Source organism: Branchiostoma belcheri, unplaced genomic scaffold (genome assembly GCF_001625305.1).
Source record: "Branchiostoma belcheri isolate BF01 breed outbred unplaced genomic scaffold, Haploidv18h27 scaffold41, whole genome shotgun sequence".
Taxonomy (NCBI): domain Eukaryota; kingdom Metazoa; phylum Chordata; class Leptocardii; order Amphioxiformes; family Branchiostomatidae; genus Branchiostoma; species Branchiostoma belcheri.
The window spans coordinates 1,281,662-1,297,932 of NW_017804032.1; the positions used below are offsets into that span (position 1 = coordinate 1,281,662).

The 16,271-nt window shown below is 43.5% G+C and overlaps 4 protein-coding genes across 4 annotated transcripts in view; 2 read left to right on the forward strand and 2 right to left on the reverse strand.

Moving 5' to 3' along the window:
• LOC109477778 (NHL repeat-containing protein 3-like) overlaps nt 1-1,570 on the forward strand; it is a 3,284-nt gene extending 1,714 nt beyond the window's left edge. The window contains exons 4-5 of the mRNA XM_019779166.1: nt 560-767; nt 1,146-1,570. Of these exons, the coding sequence (XP_019634725.1) occupies nt 560-767; nt 1,146-1,377 (440 nt within the window). The 3' untranslated portion in view covers nt 1,378-1,570. The remainder of the gene's footprint in view (nt 1-559; nt 768-1,145) is intronic.
• A 165-nt stretch (nt 1,571-1,735) lies between these two features.
• On the reverse strand, nt 1,736-5,505 carry LOC109477771 (G patch domain-containing protein 3-like). Its single transcript, XM_019779131.1, has 6 exons — nt 4,947-5,505; nt 4,035-4,486; nt 3,273-3,507; nt 2,846-3,018; nt 2,546-2,673; nt 1,736-2,090 (listed from the first exon to the last, which is right to left on the reverse strand). Exons 1-6 carry the CDS (start codon nt 5,476-5,478, stop codon nt 1,889-1,891), a joined length of 1,722 nt encoding a protein of 573 aa, XP_019634690.1. The 5' UTR covers nt 5,479-5,505; the 3' UTR covers nt 1,736-1,888.
• A 2,329-nt stretch (nt 5,506-7,834) lies between these two features.
• LOC109477720 (collectin-12-like) lies at nt 7,835-11,804 on the forward strand. Its single transcript, XM_019779065.1, is given in 8 exon segments — nt 7,835-8,249; nt 8,901-9,018; nt 9,264-9,325; nt 9,450-9,482; nt 9,484-10,394; nt 10,503-10,548; nt 10,724-11,021; nt 11,509-11,804. Coding segments are annotated over 8 exon segments (2,100 nt in total). The 5' UTR covers nt 7,835-7,910; the 3' UTR covers nt 11,802-11,804.
• Nucleotides 11,805-13,091: 1,287 nt separating this feature from the next.
• LOC109477777 (gastrula zinc finger protein XlCGF57.1-like) lies at nt 13,092-15,314 on the reverse strand. Its single transcript, XM_019779165.1, has 3 exons — nt 15,248-15,314; nt 13,784-14,777; nt 13,092-13,270 (listed from the first exon to the last, which is right to left on the reverse strand). Exons 2-3 carry the CDS (start codon nt 14,768-14,770, stop codon nt 13,115-13,117), a joined length of 1,143 nt encoding a protein of 380 aa, XP_019634724.1. The 5' UTR covers nt 14,771-14,777; nt 15,248-15,314; the 3' UTR covers nt 13,092-13,114.
• Nucleotides 15,315-16,271: the final 957 nt, after the last annotated feature.

The following is a 16,271-nucleotide window of genomic DNA, read 5'->3' on the forward strand; positions in this document are numbered from 1 at the left end:
ACTCGGGAGCTATAATAGGTTTGGTAACCAGGCTAGTTTCAAGTAGCATCAACTACTTTTCAATAGTCATACATGTACTGCCTGTAAATCATTTGAAGTTTGGAGGACTTAATTTTTCAGTTAAAGAGGGAAGGTCTCAGGCCTTCATAGTCTTTCACATTACCAGTTGAAACAAGAAATCAGAGATTTCAGCCTTCCTGGTATACGTAGTATTTTGGATTTTTGAAATTTCATGACCTTAAAGTTCACAGACCTCCAGGCACTGTTTTGGGAACTGTGGAGGGATCGTATGATGTACTAGTAATTTAATCAGGTATTTCACCACTTCCTGAAGGCATGTGCTGGTCACCCTATCAATCAACGGTCAAGATCACATCCCACCCACCAAGAAACCGACAGCAATTAGGAAAGAGGGGCATGAACTCACCCAAAACAAATACTTACGTACCCAGAAATGACCATACGTGTATTAGTGCAGTACTTGCATGTTAGGGGTGTGTTGAATTCGCAACGAGAGCTTGAATTCCAATAGTACTAAATTCTCTCCAATCTCTCACAGATTATAAACTGGAGTGGGTATCTGGAGGAAAAGGGAACAACACAGGAGAGTTCTACATCCCCCACAGTGTGGAGGTGGACGTGTTTGGGCAGGTCTGGGTGGCAGACAGGGCCAACAACAGGACACAGGTGTTTGACGGAGCATCACAGCCCAGGTTCATCGGGGAATGGACATCATGTTTTAAAGGGGACGGCCCTTATTCTGTAAGGTAAGTGATCCTGACTGTCCATCACAATTATCAGGTCAACCAATGATAGCTTGGCGATTAAAAGTTTGGCCAATGATAGAGTGGCTGTATTTCAATATTTGCATTTTTGTCTTCATTTTGCATTTCTATGTTTTGAGGGAGGTGGGTGTTGCTTTAGGATTGGTGTGTAAGTAGGCACAGTCAAAAACTACACAAGAAGACCTCTCATGGGATGGATAAAAAAATGGACAGGTGGTCACTATAGACAGGATTCTTAATGTAAAAAATGTGGTCACATTGGCCAGGCCTGGGTGTCATCCTCCCTAGTTTCCCCCAATGTTGCAAAAGGAATGGTAATAATTTCTGAATATCTTTTCCGTTTTCCATTCACATTCACAGATTCAGTGCGGATAAGAAGTACCTACTGGTCATCCAGTTAAACCTGTCACGCGTCTTAATTCTGGCTGCTCCCTCAAAACCTGGTTTCCTTGGCAACTGCACAGTGATTGACACCATCCAGATGGCTCCTGGTGTCAAGCCACACCTACTTTCTGTCAGCCAATCAACAGGTGCCTTTTATGTTGGAGAAATAGGAGCCAATCAGAGTCAAAAGTTTGTACCTATGCACTGAGGATTGCTTTCTTTTACCTCATTGGCTGGCAAGATTAATATTCTTTTACATGGTGAAATCCTGTAAATGGTAATTGTAAATACATAGAAATAAATGTCTTTATGGAAATGATATGCAAATGCAAAAAACGAATATACAATATACAATATGTCATTTATTCTACTGCCATAGTTTCTAAATCATTGTATTGATAAAAATGCTGCAATATAGTTGGAAATAGAAGTTTTTTTGTAAAGCGACATGAACATAGTTTTACAAAATATGACATTGAAAAATGAAATTGTTTCAAAACATGTGGAATGTTTTTATTTGTATTTCACTATTTGTTATTCACAATTTCTGCTGTCATATTTATAAAATATGTTGTCATATTTATGAAATATGACAACATGTTCAAAAATACAATCATTTCAAAATATATATAGAATATGTGTTTTCATTTGTTTCCAAGGCATAAGCAAAATACAGTACACAATTAAAACGAAAATTCAACTCTTCTCAATTCCTGCTATCATGTCTTGTCTTCCTGTGAGCCTCTGACAAAGGGAACACTAGTCCTATACTTGAGTGTGTGAGGTCCAGCCTGTCTTGTTAGTGTCTCTGCATTATCCAGCTGGTATGGCTCATCGTACACAGTAGAAATCACCACGTCTTTCTCCACGCGCCGCCGCTTGTTTCCTCCAGCCTGACGATCCAGTTTCTCGCCATAAAACCTGCAAAGACACAAGGTACAGTATAAAGACTCAATAAAAACAACATTACTGCAGAATGTGATATAATAGTACACAAGGTAGTAATTTGAAAAGCTTGTCTGTTTAAAATCAACTGCTAGCTCCTGTACAATGTATATGGTAGTACAGTGGATTTGTTCTTCAAGCTAACCGACATCTAGGAATAGTAGGATACAGCATGCAGTCGTCCCTCAGTAAGACATCTGGAGCCGCATAGTTCCCGTTTAGAACATTATCGACCCTGTCATGACTGGTTTTGCCTTGTGGGCTTCTTCAAGTTTACAGAGGTAAGCTCTCACTTACATGTATATTCCTAATTCTGCTAGTCTCCTTTGGAAAGACAAATAGACAAACCAAAGAAAGCCATTGAAAACAATCCAACCGTGACAAGTGTCACTCAAGTTATATCACAAGTCCATCTGGATTTCTCTACTTACCCAAAGCCTCTCTTGTCCCTGGGCCCCTGTCCTTCATTCTCCAGTGCGTCTGCTGGCCCTTTCTTCCAGGAGCCCAGCCCCTCCCCATCACGCCAGCCTTGTCTCTCCATTATCTTACGCCCCAGGCCCTGAGGGGGAAAGATACACAGCACACATGAACCATCTATGGTACCAGAACTGTACAAAATTCAATTGCTGAAATTTTGGACACTTCTGGTATTTCCTAGCTATATTTCATTTAGAAGAAAAATGTCCAGACCATAATGATGTATTGTTGATAAACATAAACAAAACACAAACCTTTGTGTGCTTCTCAAACTGTCCAATCTTTCCACTTTCTTCTCTCTGTTCCTTCCGTTCTTTGCGGGTTTTCTTCTTTCTTGAGGTGATGTCTTCTTCCCCGTCTAGCCCCGCCCTTAGCCGTTGCTCAAGACGCATTTGAAGATAGTCCCGGGCATCCTTGTCTCCTCCATCTGTAAGATATCACCAAATCAATGTCACTTTTCCAACTTTTCAAGTTAAAACAGTCAATGCTATTGTCACGTAAATTTTTATCACTCTAATTTAGTTGCAGCACATGATAACTAAAACTACTGTAAATTGTGAAACTTTTGCAGTGGTTTTATCTTCACAATTTTGCCTTTGACCTCTCTACTGTAAATTCCTAACACCCTGATTGAAAGAAAAAAAAGGTGACAGTAACTGAGTAAGGTTAAGAAGACCATACCTGGGTCATAGTACACACTCATGTCTACATCCCAGTCGTCGGTAGTCCTCTCATCAAAGTCCCCCCTCATCTGGTCCCAGAACTGTGCGTCTGTGTAGAACACCAGCCCGCTGCCTCCCTTCTCCCACTTCAGCTCGATCTCCTCCTCAAACAGACGCTCCTTGTTCCTCCCCTGTTTGGTCACGTCGTCGTACAGAGCCTCGTGCCGCTCCCATTCCTCACATGTGTCATTGTCCTGGGGATCAATTCAAAGGGCAGTTCACACATATATAGTTTGCATTATGCAATCTCTCGCTGTTAGGGTGTGAATGTGCCTACTCCCTAAAACTAGTAAAAGCTTGTGGCCATACACACATTTCTAACTTGTGTGAACCATTCTCAAAACTACCAATAGGAGCTCAGGATTCTTTATCATCACCATTGATTTAGTCCAATAGCAACTCAGCATTCTGTCATTATCATGGATACCAGTCATAACAGCCTCCAAATTCCAATGCCATGGTAATACTAATAGACAGTTTTCTGTCTGACAATAATTGGAACGTGTAACTGTTAGCACATATGCATAAATCAACAGGATTAAGATTCTGTCTTGTTGGCCATCAAGCTTCCAGGGGCCTGACTAGTGGAAGGGCTGCTAGAAGCATGATGTAGGCAGGCTATTACATACACAAAGAACACAAACATACAATGTAGTACAATGTATATACAATGTACTAGTATGTATGTACTTATAAATTATATTAGAACACTTTAACTTACATCATCAGAGTGGGACTCATCAGCTTTGTCTTCCTCCTCCTTCTGCTGTCTCTCTTGCTCCCTCCTTTTCTCCTGCTCTTCTTCCTTCCTTCTCTGTTGCTGTTCTACAAATCCCACCTCAGCAGACAGTTCCTCCCCTGTCCCTGTCAGCACCATGCTTCCCTCCACCACCCTCCCCCCGTAGTCAAATGGTACATTCCCGTACCTCCTACTAGACCCAGTGGAAGGGAAGACCAGTCCAAGTTTGTGGATGAGAATAGGGGGGAGCCGGCAGGTGCGGATGAGTTCTAGAAATACTTTGATTGGCGTTCCGACGTTCCCGCGAGGCATGACGTCGGGTGGGTGGAGCTCGATGAGCTTCTGTAGCTCTGATTGGCTGATTGTTTCTCCATCTTTTCTCTTCCGTCTTTGCTCTACTTCCTTCCTGGTCTGGTATTTAAGTGCATCAGAACCTGAAACATTGGGCCATGTATGTAATAATAACGATAAATGACGCTAGCATATAACAGCATAAACGATATACTAGTATACATGATTTCACAGAAGGAGTAGATTGCTCATTCTTTGAGAAAGACTGGAGTTGGCCATTTGACAATTTGGATAAGATTTTTGCATGAAATAATTACAGTTCATACTGTGATTCATAATGACTTTTACCAACACAGCAGAACTTTCAAGCTAAAACGTTATACGATGTCCCCTACTGTTTTCATCCTGTTCTCTCTGGTTTTATTTTTTTGTGGTGACCTCTTACAGCAAAATCATAAATGTGTGTTCTGTACATGAGAATTGTTTCAACTGTGAACGACATCTGGAAAACCTCATGCCACGAAATAAAACCACTGCAAAACTAAATGCACTTTACAGTAATGAAATCACACAGAAGCAAATTGAAGATCTCTCTATTCCCACCTTCCTCCGCCAGCCTGACCCTCCTGATGCCTGCCCTGTGCCTGAGGTAGTCCCCCCGCCTGTCCACCCAGTGTTTCCCGTGGTACAGCTTCACAAACTCGGCCCATCTCTCCTCCAGAACACGTACTACACAGCACAGAGTTTTCCTCTTCTCTTTACATCTGCTTGGTCCGGCTGCATTGTCGCCATCCACACTTGCTCTGTAGTCTGTTAATACTTTCTGCTCAGACGTAGACGGGAAAACTGCTGTGCCTGCCGTTACTCCAACTGCCTTTTGGCTGTGCTGTGCCGAAAGACTTGTTTCTGAACCTACTAACTCGCCCCCCTCCCCTTTTTGCGACACGTTTCTTTCGTCGGTTTCCTCTGGCGTATCGGCGCCTTTCGCCTCCGGACGGTGTCTGAAGTGAAAACAGTCGAACCCTCCACTTTCTATGAACTGGGAGAAAAAGTTCCTGAGATCTGCAGAGTGGAAATGCCCGGGAATGTTGCCGACGATTCCGTAGACGACTTTCTTCGTGTTTGTGTCGGCCATGTTTCATGACGTCATGAGGAAAATCATCGTCATCCGGACGTCGGGCGATTCCATCTGCTAGGGAAGGGGGGTGGAACCTTAAGAACAGGCAACGTGAAAACCGGAAAATTTGGAATATTGCCCACAATTACGGAAAGGCATTTTGCGTGAAGTAAAATTCGGACAGATTTTAGCTTAGCACAACTTCTTAAGTATAGCATAGATGTATACCAACCCGTACTACTATACTGGAGAAGAGCTTAAACACGTTGGGCATGTTTAGTATTGGATCATCATCATCGGTCGGCTCCAACGCAGGCGACTGCAAGACCCCTCCACTTCCCCTTGTCGCCAGCAAGGTTGGCTATCTGCTTTGCCAGCGCCGACAGTTGTTTGCAGTCGTCTCCCAGAAGTTGTCATGGATATAGTTCTAGTTTAAGTTATAATTATCCTTTAACCAGCAATGAGAAAGCAAAGCAAGGCGTTCTCGGAAACATGAGAAATTTCAGGCGACCAATACAGTTAAGACCAGTTAACTTTACATACCCGCGGGACTTATTGATAGTAATTATATATAATATTACAGTTCATCGCAGGTCACAGGAAGCTTGTACAGGTGTACTTGGCATATCGACAAGTGATACACAAAGTTATAGCAATGTTTCCGTGCAGAAGTGCTGCGGTAGCCGGACCACAATGTCAGCTGGTCTTGTCCATGGTGCTGAACTCCTCTATTCTGCGTACACTGGTCCTAGTTCTGTACGCATACTTCAATAAACGTTGTTATTCGCTGGATTATATGGTGTACTTCGTCTTATTTGTGGGCAGACTGCAGCGTGAAGCACTTCTGAGAACAAGGTAGAACAAAGAACACTAAAGGATACCGAGTGTAATGTTTTGGCTCCAAACCAATGGATCCTATCACGTCATGCCTATACCAGAGGTATAAATGTATGTGTCCTTTATTGGCGGAGAAACTTCAAGAAATTGAAACGATATGACTACAGATGACATCTTTATGTGTCCTTGACTCCTTGCCCTATTTGTTTATACTTTCCATTAAAGTATGGTATACTGTGTGAGACAACTAAAGCCCCCCTTTTCTGTCAATCAAAAATCAATATCGCTCCGACTTTCAGATTACTGTATGTACACGATTTCACATTTTCGACAAATTTACCTATGACGCAATTCCACTTATTGCTGGAGTCACATTACATTACGTAATTTTCAGTTTTCCATTCCATGAAATTCAGATAGTGTCACGTGTGATTTTTGTTAGTGTTATATATCCACTGGCTCCGAGCCTCTGTACACGTAGACTACGAGGTGTGAACAAGCGGAAATAATTGGCGCTACTTACAAGTCACATGTTTAATTGAAGGTTACACAAAAAGGGTTGGCAATGCCAAACTTGAGGTCTATGTACTTACAAAAGATTGTTTCATTCATGTTTGTCAGTTCTATTCTTATAGGCGCTAGGAGGAAACATGTAGCTGACCGCATGTGACCGTAGCTAGTTACAGAGTGGTACAATAGTTGCCGCGGCCCTTCCGGCATTACTAGAAAGATAATCTGTGCGTGACAGGCTGTCACAGACACAGGGAGGAGTGTCCTACTCACATGGAAACAATCACTGAGTTAAGAACACAAGTAGGAATACGAGCAAAATGGCCAGATTTCAAATCAAATCTTGCCGTATTCACAATGCTTTCAGTTAGGTACCTTTCTCACTTTGGTCAGAACCAAGCGTTTTACTCTGCACCAAAAGTCGGATTTTTTTCTATGCTATGGTCGAGACCTAGGCTAAGCAGCAGTACATCATAATAACATTTGTTATACGGTACGCTGACGAGTAGCACTGAGATGGTCGCTGACGTACAGTGATTCCGCTTAAAATGAAAATTATCGTGCTTGACTTTTATTAACTACTATTATAAAGCCAGGTACTACATATACAAAGTAAACATTTCTCGACTTTGCTACCATTTAGTAAATTACACTTTTCGTGCTGTGTTAGAAGAAACGTGTTTTGACCTCGGATGACCATTTGTGAGGTTAGACATCTCCCCAGGCGACAGTTAAAGGCCATCCGAAAATAGGAACCGGTTTGTCTTCTTCACTCTGAACCAATGGGCGCGCTTGGTGACGACGTCATGAACGTGACGTCACGGACGGGTAGGACAGATACGAGGAAAATTGGCTAGCTTTTGTTTAAATGTGACGTTGCCGTATATTTATAGCAACTCTACAATAGATAATGATGGAGACCAATTTTTGTTGCGTCGCGGGTATTCCCCTAGTTTCTACCTTCCAAGTGTATATAAGACGGACCGAAGACCTGTTTAAGACGATTAGACCGACGTTACCCGTCCCAATCCGGACGTCCCACGACAGTATAGGATCCACAAGACTCTGTCACAGATTGTTTACAACTACAACTACAGAGGAAAATGAGCTTCGAGAAGCTCCCCAGTCAGAGGCGGGACCACAGCAGTCTCGGCTCGGTGATCCAGCTCTTCGCGGCCGGGGTTTTCCTGGTTGCCGTCTGCCTGGTGCTGTGGCAGGGGGCTGAGCTGAGGGAACGCCGGGTCGTGCTGGACCGGGTACTGGACGAAGTCACCCTCCTGAGAGAGCGAGACACCAGGCAGGACCAGGAGATCGGGTACCTGAAAGTACAGGTTCATCTTCTGATGAAAGAAAGAGAGGACGACAAGACGCAGTCCAAGGTCGGTAAAGACACCATCCAAGACGATGTTCTTAAGAGACAAGATGTGACAGCAGAAACAGAAGTAAGAATCCTTGTTACCTTCGCCAAGCAAGGTCATGACTTCGATAGTGTGTGTGTATGTGCGTGTGCATGTGTAAACAAGAAGCGAAGGCTTACATACAGTGCCTTGATATTTGTCAGGTGGGTAGGTCCTGATCATGTTGATGAGATAGACCTCGAAATGATTAGATTTTGCATCCCCTGTGACTTGTTGTGGTACCGCAGTACGGCTTCAATATGTCGTGATCTGGACATGCTAGCTAACGGCTAGGGGCACGGATTTTGGATGGTAGATAGATAGCATGCTTAGGAAGAGGTAACGCGAGTTTGGGGCCTGTTAGCAGCTTGTTATGAGACTTCAGGCATTCGTTGAAAAAGGTTTTGAGGAGTATAACTCAAGTCGTTATTTTTGTTACGTAAGTAGCTTTAGTAGTGCTTGACATGCTCATAGAATAGACATTATGCAAGTAGACGCTAAACAGATAAACAAACCGCCTTCCCAATTATGTGTTTTTACCAGAACCAGTGACTGTTGCTAATGTGCACGACAACTCCTTTGTTCTGACAGTTGACCTCTCACGTTTTGAACTCTCCTCAAATGTAAACCCCGCCTAACACAGCTCGCCTGAGGGTTGAATAGATAATGATGTTTCCCCCCACTTTTATTTCATAGTCGGAGCCGACGGACGGTGTTGTCAATATTGACCGAGTTGATCTGGACGATGAGTGGGACTTTGACACCCCCTGGCGACTGGAAGGTGAACTGCACGACAGGTCGCGGAGGCAAGCTGGTGAGCTTTGATCAACAAATAATACAATATATATTTGATACGGTTTCATGAAGCAGATCTAGAGGAAAAAGCATAGGAGGTGAAAGATACTTCAAACAAACGCAAACTGACAAAACATGAACAATACATCTAGCGATCCCGGTCTCTGCATCATGATAATAAAACAGTATCAATTGCTTCTTGTGGAGGCTGTTGACTTTATGACCTCATATTGAGATCTATCGTCCTATTATCTGCATTTCCAGGGTGCACCGGGTGTAAGGGAGACAGGGGACCTCGAGGACAGAGAGGACGGCGAGGAATAAGGGTAAGCTTAAAATGAAAATTAAAAGACAAAATAAAGATGAATATTGTGTTTTAATTTGCACAAAATACTGAGATATAAGTAACATGAGTTATTATGTGACGGAGAGTGTTTTTCTCACATCTAGGGTGTAGGGGGAAAGCCTGGAGATCCTGGCCCCCCAGGACTGAAGGGGGACACTGGAGAACCCGGACCTAAAGGCAACGATGGAGAACTCGGACCTAAAGGCGACGATGGAGAACCCGGGCCTAAAGGCGATGCTGGGCAGCCAGGACCTAAAGGCGAAACCGGGCAATCCGGACCTAAAGGCGAAACTGGACAAACCGGACCTAAAGGTGACACAGGAGGACCCGGACCTAAAGGTGACACTGGAGGACCCGGACCTAAAGGCGACGATGGACAACCCGGACCTAAAGGTGACACTGGAGAACCCGGCCCTAAAGGCGACGATGGACAACCCGGACCTAAAGGCGAAACCGGACAACCCGGACCTAAGGGTGACACTGGAGGACCCGGACCTAAAGGCGATGCTGGACAACCCGGACCTAAAGGTGACACTGGAGGACCTGGACCTAGAGGGGTACCAGGACCTAAAGGCGATGCTGGACAGCCAGGACCTAAGGGCGAAACCGGACAACCTGGACCTAAAGGCGAAACCGGACAACCCGGACCTAAAGGCGACACTGGAGGACCCGGACCTAAAGGTGAAACTGGACAACCCGGACCTAAAGGTGACACTGGAGGACCAGGACCTAAAGGGGTACCAGGACCTAAAGGCGATGCTGGACAACCAGGACCTAAAGGCGATTCTGGACAGCCAGGACCTAAAGGTGAAACTGGACAACCCGGACCTAAAGGTGACACTGGAGGACCAGGTCCTAAAGGTGACACAGGAGGACCCGGACCTAAAGGGCTACCAGGACCTAAAGGGGACAATGGACAACCAGGACCTAAGGGCGATGCTGGACAGCCAGGACCTAAAGGCGAAACCGGACAACCCGGACCTAAAGGTGACACTGGAGGACCAGGACCTAAAGGCGACACTGGAGACCAAGGAACTCAAGGCCCCCAGGTAAGTCAATGTGACATGACTGGTATCCGTTACTAGAAAGATATTAAAATTTGGTGATTAAAATGTTGGATAAACAATTTGGGAAATTCTCTTCCTTGATGACATTAGCCTGGAATCCATCCAATTCTGGATTTGTTCTGCTTCAACCATGGAGGTAATAATAAAAGACACAAGGCCTTGTCTTTTACCTCCATGCTTCAATGATCACATCCACGAGTAAAAGTCTGCAGCAAAGAGATCAGTAGAGCAAATGGAGCTAGAATAGGATGGATACTACCTACTATGATATTGCTGGGTGGTAGTTGAACATTTCTTTGTTTTGATTTCAGGGGTCCCGTGGCTACACTGGTGCCAAGGGACAGAAGGGTGACCATGGTTCCCGTGGCTACACTGGCTCCAAGGGACAGAAGGGTGATCGTGGCCTCACCGGTACATCCATCCAGGGAGAGAAGGGTGACCTAGGCCCAGTCGGTCCGAAGGGTGATCGTGGATTGCCTGGTCCAAAGGGACAGAAGGGGGACCTGGGCCCAGTCGGTCCGAAGGGATACCGTGGCTACACTGGCTCCAAGGGACAGAAGGGTGACCGTGGCCTCACCGGTGCCACTCCATCGACATACGTCCAGAGATGTGAGTACGAGTACATTGTAACTCACTGCAGTGTTGGTATACAGTATGTAACCAGTTTGCAAAAAGTCTAGCGCTTGGGAATATGTATATATATATATACCATTTTACACGCATGCATAGTGAGGTCTGGTTTACTCGGAAGCATTGTGATAGGGATAAATGGCTCCTTAGCATGTCACCCCAACAATAATAACAATCATATACATGTAATAACAACATTGGGTTTGGCAGTATTCTTTACCCATGCTGCATAAACATACAATAATTTCGTTTGGTAAAATAAAATAGCAAAAAGAAATTGCACTATTAAGGTGTTACATCTGGTACATTCACCAAATCCACTTAAGACCTAGTACTAGTAGTAGTAGTAGTAGTGGCGGAACTTATCCGCCTGATGGTTTTACCTCTTTGCAATATATGGCTCTACACAAACTATTTGTGGAAAGGAAGTTACTAAGTTTAATTTTGTCATCAAATGTTCTTTCAGGTGACCTTGGACGCATAGATACTGGTCCTAATAGTTCGCCCCCTGATCCGACCCATGATCTCTTCCAAGGCACGGGAGACCGCAAAATCTGCATAACCCATACCTTCCGTTCCCCCTTCCGCGGTGTACCGAATGTTCATCTCGGCTTCGTTCACCTCGACCACCATTTTGGCCAGGAACGGATACATACACATGTGAGAAATGTTACAACAGATGAAGCAGAAGTATGCATCAGCACTTGGCATGATACGAAATGGGTGAGGGTAGCGGTGGATCTCCTTGCTTGTCTCTAAAAAAAAAACGTTCACCAGTCAGGTATATAGATGTCAACAAATCAGTTACATGTCTCCATTTTTAAGCAAGAAAGATGTCAAAAATATAGTTTGTAACATTCAAGAAAGCCTTCATTCTTTGTTACATGTTTGTACTTCCCAAAACGGAAGTATTGTTTTGAATGGAGCTAAAATTTATGCTAGGTTTGTAGGTTTGGTCCAAAGCGACTGGGAGGAGATTGGGTTTCACTTGCTTGCTTGACAGGGTTTTGACACTATGTAAGCTGGGTTTAAGCATATGGTCGCCAGGAATGTACATGTATGCAATACAAACCATGGTGTAATGGCAGAGTTTCATCATATACAATCATATGAGTAATAATACACTCTCTACAATGGAATTCAAACTATATCTACATCCTGCAAGCTTTATAATATATGATGCCTTGTTAGAAATGTGCTCTGGTTGACCGATTGTTGTGAATTTTGGTATGTCCATAGCTTAACTCATGTTTATCAACATACAATGTATGTACACCAATACCATTGCTATTACCATATCAATAGTTTTTTTACAATAAGCAAAGCTCTTAAGAAGTTGCACACAAAATGATTACCTTTCTGTGAAAAGAAACATGTTCAGATTGGAGGACTATCATACATTGCATATTAATTGTGGAGCAAATACAATTTGCAACAAGACGTTACTGGACACTTATGAATAAGACCACTTTGTCTTTCCAAGTCGAATAAATAAAGAAAATACAACTGTTACATCTTGTCTGGTCTAATTACTTTGCACAAATCAAGCTAGATAAAAAAACATGTCATACATCTTTTAGAACTCGGATAAAAGTCAATCTACCTTCTGCATGCGTGTGGGATAGCTGCTTTAGACATAGTACTGATCACACTTGTAGGGTTTTTTCACCTATAGGAGTTTTAGTATGTTGGGATAAAGTCTTTTAGTTTACGTTGTCCTGTACCCACATACATGTATGTAGGGTTTCTCATCAGTGTGCTTTGCTAGATGGTTGTCCAAATTAATATTTTATGCAGCAGACTAATCACACTGGTCACACTTTTAAGGTTTTTCACCAGTATGGGTTCTTATATTTTGGGATAAGTCAGACTTTCGAGCTGTCCTGTACCCACACACCCCACACATGTAGGGTTTCTCACCAGTGTGGTTGGTTAGATGGTGATAGTCCAATGCAGATTTCAGTGCAGCAGAATAGTCACACTGGTCACACTTGTAAGGTTTTTCACCTGTATGGGTTCTCATGTGTTGGGTTAAGTGAGACTTTCGAGCTGTCCTGTAGCCACAGCAGTTTTTAATTAACATGGAGTTTCATATGCTTGGTCATGCTGGACTTCCGATATGTCCCATAGCCACACTCCTCACACATGTATTGTTGGTCTTCATAATCAGTGTGACTTGCTAGATGTTGGCCCAAAGTGGTTTTCAGTGCTGCAGAATAACCACACTGGTCACACTTGAAGGGTTTTTCACCAGTATGGGTTCTCATGTGTTGGGTTAAGTGAGACTTCTGATTTGCCCTGTACCCGCACTCCCCACACATGTAGGGTTTCTCATTAGTGTGTTTTGCTAAACGGTGTACGTCCAAAGAGTGTTTCCGTGCAGCAGAATAATCACACTGGTCACAGTTGAAAGGTTTTTCACCAGTATGAGTTCTCGTATGTTTGTATAAGCTTGATCTGCCAGCAGTCCTGTATCCACACTCCCAACACATGTAGGGTTTCTCATCAGTGTGTTTTGCTAGATGGTGTTGGTCCAAAGTGGATTTCTTTGCAGTAGAAAAATCACACTGGCCACACTTGTAGGGTTTCTCACCAGTATGAATTCTCATATGTTGGGAGAAATGAGACTTTCGAGCTGTCCTGTACCCACACACCCCACACATGTAGGGTTTCTCACCAGTGTGCTTGGTTAGATGGTGATATTCCAATGCAGATTTCAGTGCAGCAGAATAGTCACACTGGTCACACTTGAAGGGTTTTTCACCAGTATGGGTTCTCATGTGTTGGGTTAAGTGAGACTTCTGATTTGCCCTGTACCCGCACTCCCCACACATGTAGGGTTTCTCATTAGTGTGTTTTGCTAAACGGTGTACGTCCAAAGAGTGTTTCCGTGCAGCAGAATAATCACACTGGTCACAGTTGAAAGGTTTTTCACCAGTATGAGTTCTCGTATGTTTGTATAAGCTTGATCTGCCAGCAGTCCTGTATCCACACTCCCAACACATGTAGGGTTTCTCATCAGTGTGTTTTGCTAGATGGTGTTGGTCCAAAGTGGATTTCTTTGCAGTAGAAAAATCACACTGGCCACACTTGTAGGGTTTCTCACCAGTATGAATTCTCATATGTTGGGAGAAATGAGACTTTCGAGCTGTCCTGTACCCACACACCCCACACATGTAGGGTTTCTCACCAGTGTGCTTGGTTAGATGGTGATATTCCAATGCAGATTTCAGTGCAGCAGAATAGTCACACTGGTCACACTTGTAAGGTTTTTCACCTGTATGGGTTCTCATGTGTTGGGTTAAATTAGACTTTTGAGCTGTCCTGTACCCGCAGTCCTCGCACTTGTAGGGTTTCTCACCAGTATGGGTTCTCATATGTGCAGATAAGTGAGACTTTCGAGCTGTACTGTAGCCACACTCTCCACAAATGTAGGTTTTCTCACCAGCATGTGTTTCTGGCTGATTTTCTGTAGGCTGGTCTTCAACATTACTGGCATATCTGTCCCATAAAACTCCAACAGGAGACCCTTCACAAAGGTCCTGGGGAACTGCAGTGGGAGACCCTTCACAGAGGTTTTGAGGAACTGCAGCAGGAGACCCTTCACAGAGGTTCTGGGGAACTGCAGTGTGAGACTCCTCACAGAGGTCCTGGCGAACTGCAGTGTGAGACCCATCACAGAGGTCCTGGGGAACTGCGGTTGGAGACCCATTGCTTGTCTCTGCCATGTCTGACCTATAAATTATGAGAAGAAAATATAAAATGATGGAGCACATCAATCACAAACTTTGATGAGTCATAAGTGCATGTTTCTGTTGGTACACAGAAAAGAAAACAGAGAGGTTGCACAAACTTTGGTCCAGACCCCATTCCCACTGTTGTTTTTAATTATTTTGCCTGTCTTTGCTCTCTCCCATACATTCTTTCCTGCATAAACTGGAAATTTGTTCTTCCCTTTAACATGGTTTCTGCTGTAGTTTTGTTTTCTTCTTCTATAACATAGATCGCCCTTGTTTTTTCAAGGAACCTGCTTGTTTTGGTCTGACAGAAACGACCCCTTGTCTTGAAGGTCACTGTGTGGTTTCGCCCTCTAGTTCATATTTCGTCCTAATGTGACCCATACGGTAGAAATGTAATACCTAACAGTTATATCTTCTATATATTCTTCATTATAAGGCAGTTAAATAATTTTTCGCGTTTCTTACCTGCTTCCAGCGTTGACTTTAAACCTCAGAATCCTGCTGGTGCGTTGGTGGTGCGTTCTCTGCAGCGGCTACGGGTGAAAGGTGAACTTCATTTGGGGTGAAAGGTCATCTTTTGTGCCTGATTATCGACTGAGTGTGTAACAGGTTGGTCTACATTTTTAAAGGCACGTTCCATTCTTAGCCTGATTAAATCGCTTTACGAGTGCCGCCCACCCAATATCCGGCTGCGGGGAGGGGCCACTAAAGCCGCGGACGGCAGAGTTTGCGTTACACAGACTAGTTCCATTCTGTGCAGAGCATATGGGTGGTGCCCATCTCCATTTCTGTAGCCCTTGGGCCTCTCAGTTGTGCAAGCACCACAGCAGGGGGCTACTAGTATTGTTGTGTGTTTGACCTTCCCATACCCTTTCTCATAGATGGTCAGTGCTAAGCAGAGAAAGGCTAAATGTTTAAAAAATTAGGCATTTTATTTGGGTTTATCAAAGGATGCCTCGTAACATTTCACCATCTAATTCCAGAAAAAAATCCTGGAACCAAAAAATCAAATTGGTATGGCCTAAAATTAAGAAAATGCACATACAACAACAGCATAAAAGCATGCATGAAAATTCTTGAATATTGGTATATTTGCAAAATGGCACAAGCACGTTATATAATATTATACATTTTGGACATATTTCGTTTGACTCAAAAAGACTTCATTTCCTTGCATAAATATACATCTGCATAGGTTGGAATTTCTTGAATAATTGCATATCACAATATGCCTCAGAATGACAGCACTTGCTGTGTTTCAATGTATAGAAATTGTAAAATAATGACGCTGACCGAAAAATGCCAAAATCTGTCTCCACAATCACAAGTCATTGCATGGTCTTATTATGCTATTCCAGCACATCTCTGTATAATATACACATGATGCTGTCTGTAGTACATGTCGGAATATCCTTTCCAGCTACATTTTGTACTTATATTGCTCAGGTATATACATACATGTATATGGCATTGTGAAAGGCAAGACGTC

Excerpts from the sequence above, each read along its gene's own strand:
- LOC109477771 (XM_019779131.1), bottom strand. The coding sequence starts at position 5,478 with ATGGCCGACACAAACACGAAGAAAGTCGTCTACGGAATCGTCGGCAAC. Across the intron at positions 3,508-4,034 it reads ATGAGTCCCACTCTGATGAT|GACAATGACACATGTGAGGA; the intron begins GTAAGTTAAAGT and ends ATTGATCCCCAG. Across the intron at positions 2,674-2,845 it reads AGTTTGAGAAGCACACAAAG|GGCCTGGGGCGTAAGATAAT; the intron begins GTTTGTGTTTTG and ends TTTCCCCCTCAG.
- LOC109477777 (XM_019779165.1), bottom strand. The coding sequence starts at position 14,770 with ATGGCAGAGACAAGCAATGGGTCTCCAACCGCAGTTCCCCAGGACCTC. Across the intron at positions 13,271-13,783 it reads AAAAACCCTTCAAGTGTGAC|CAGTGTGGTTATTCTGCAGC; the intron begins CAGTGTGACTAT and ends TTCAAGTGTGAC.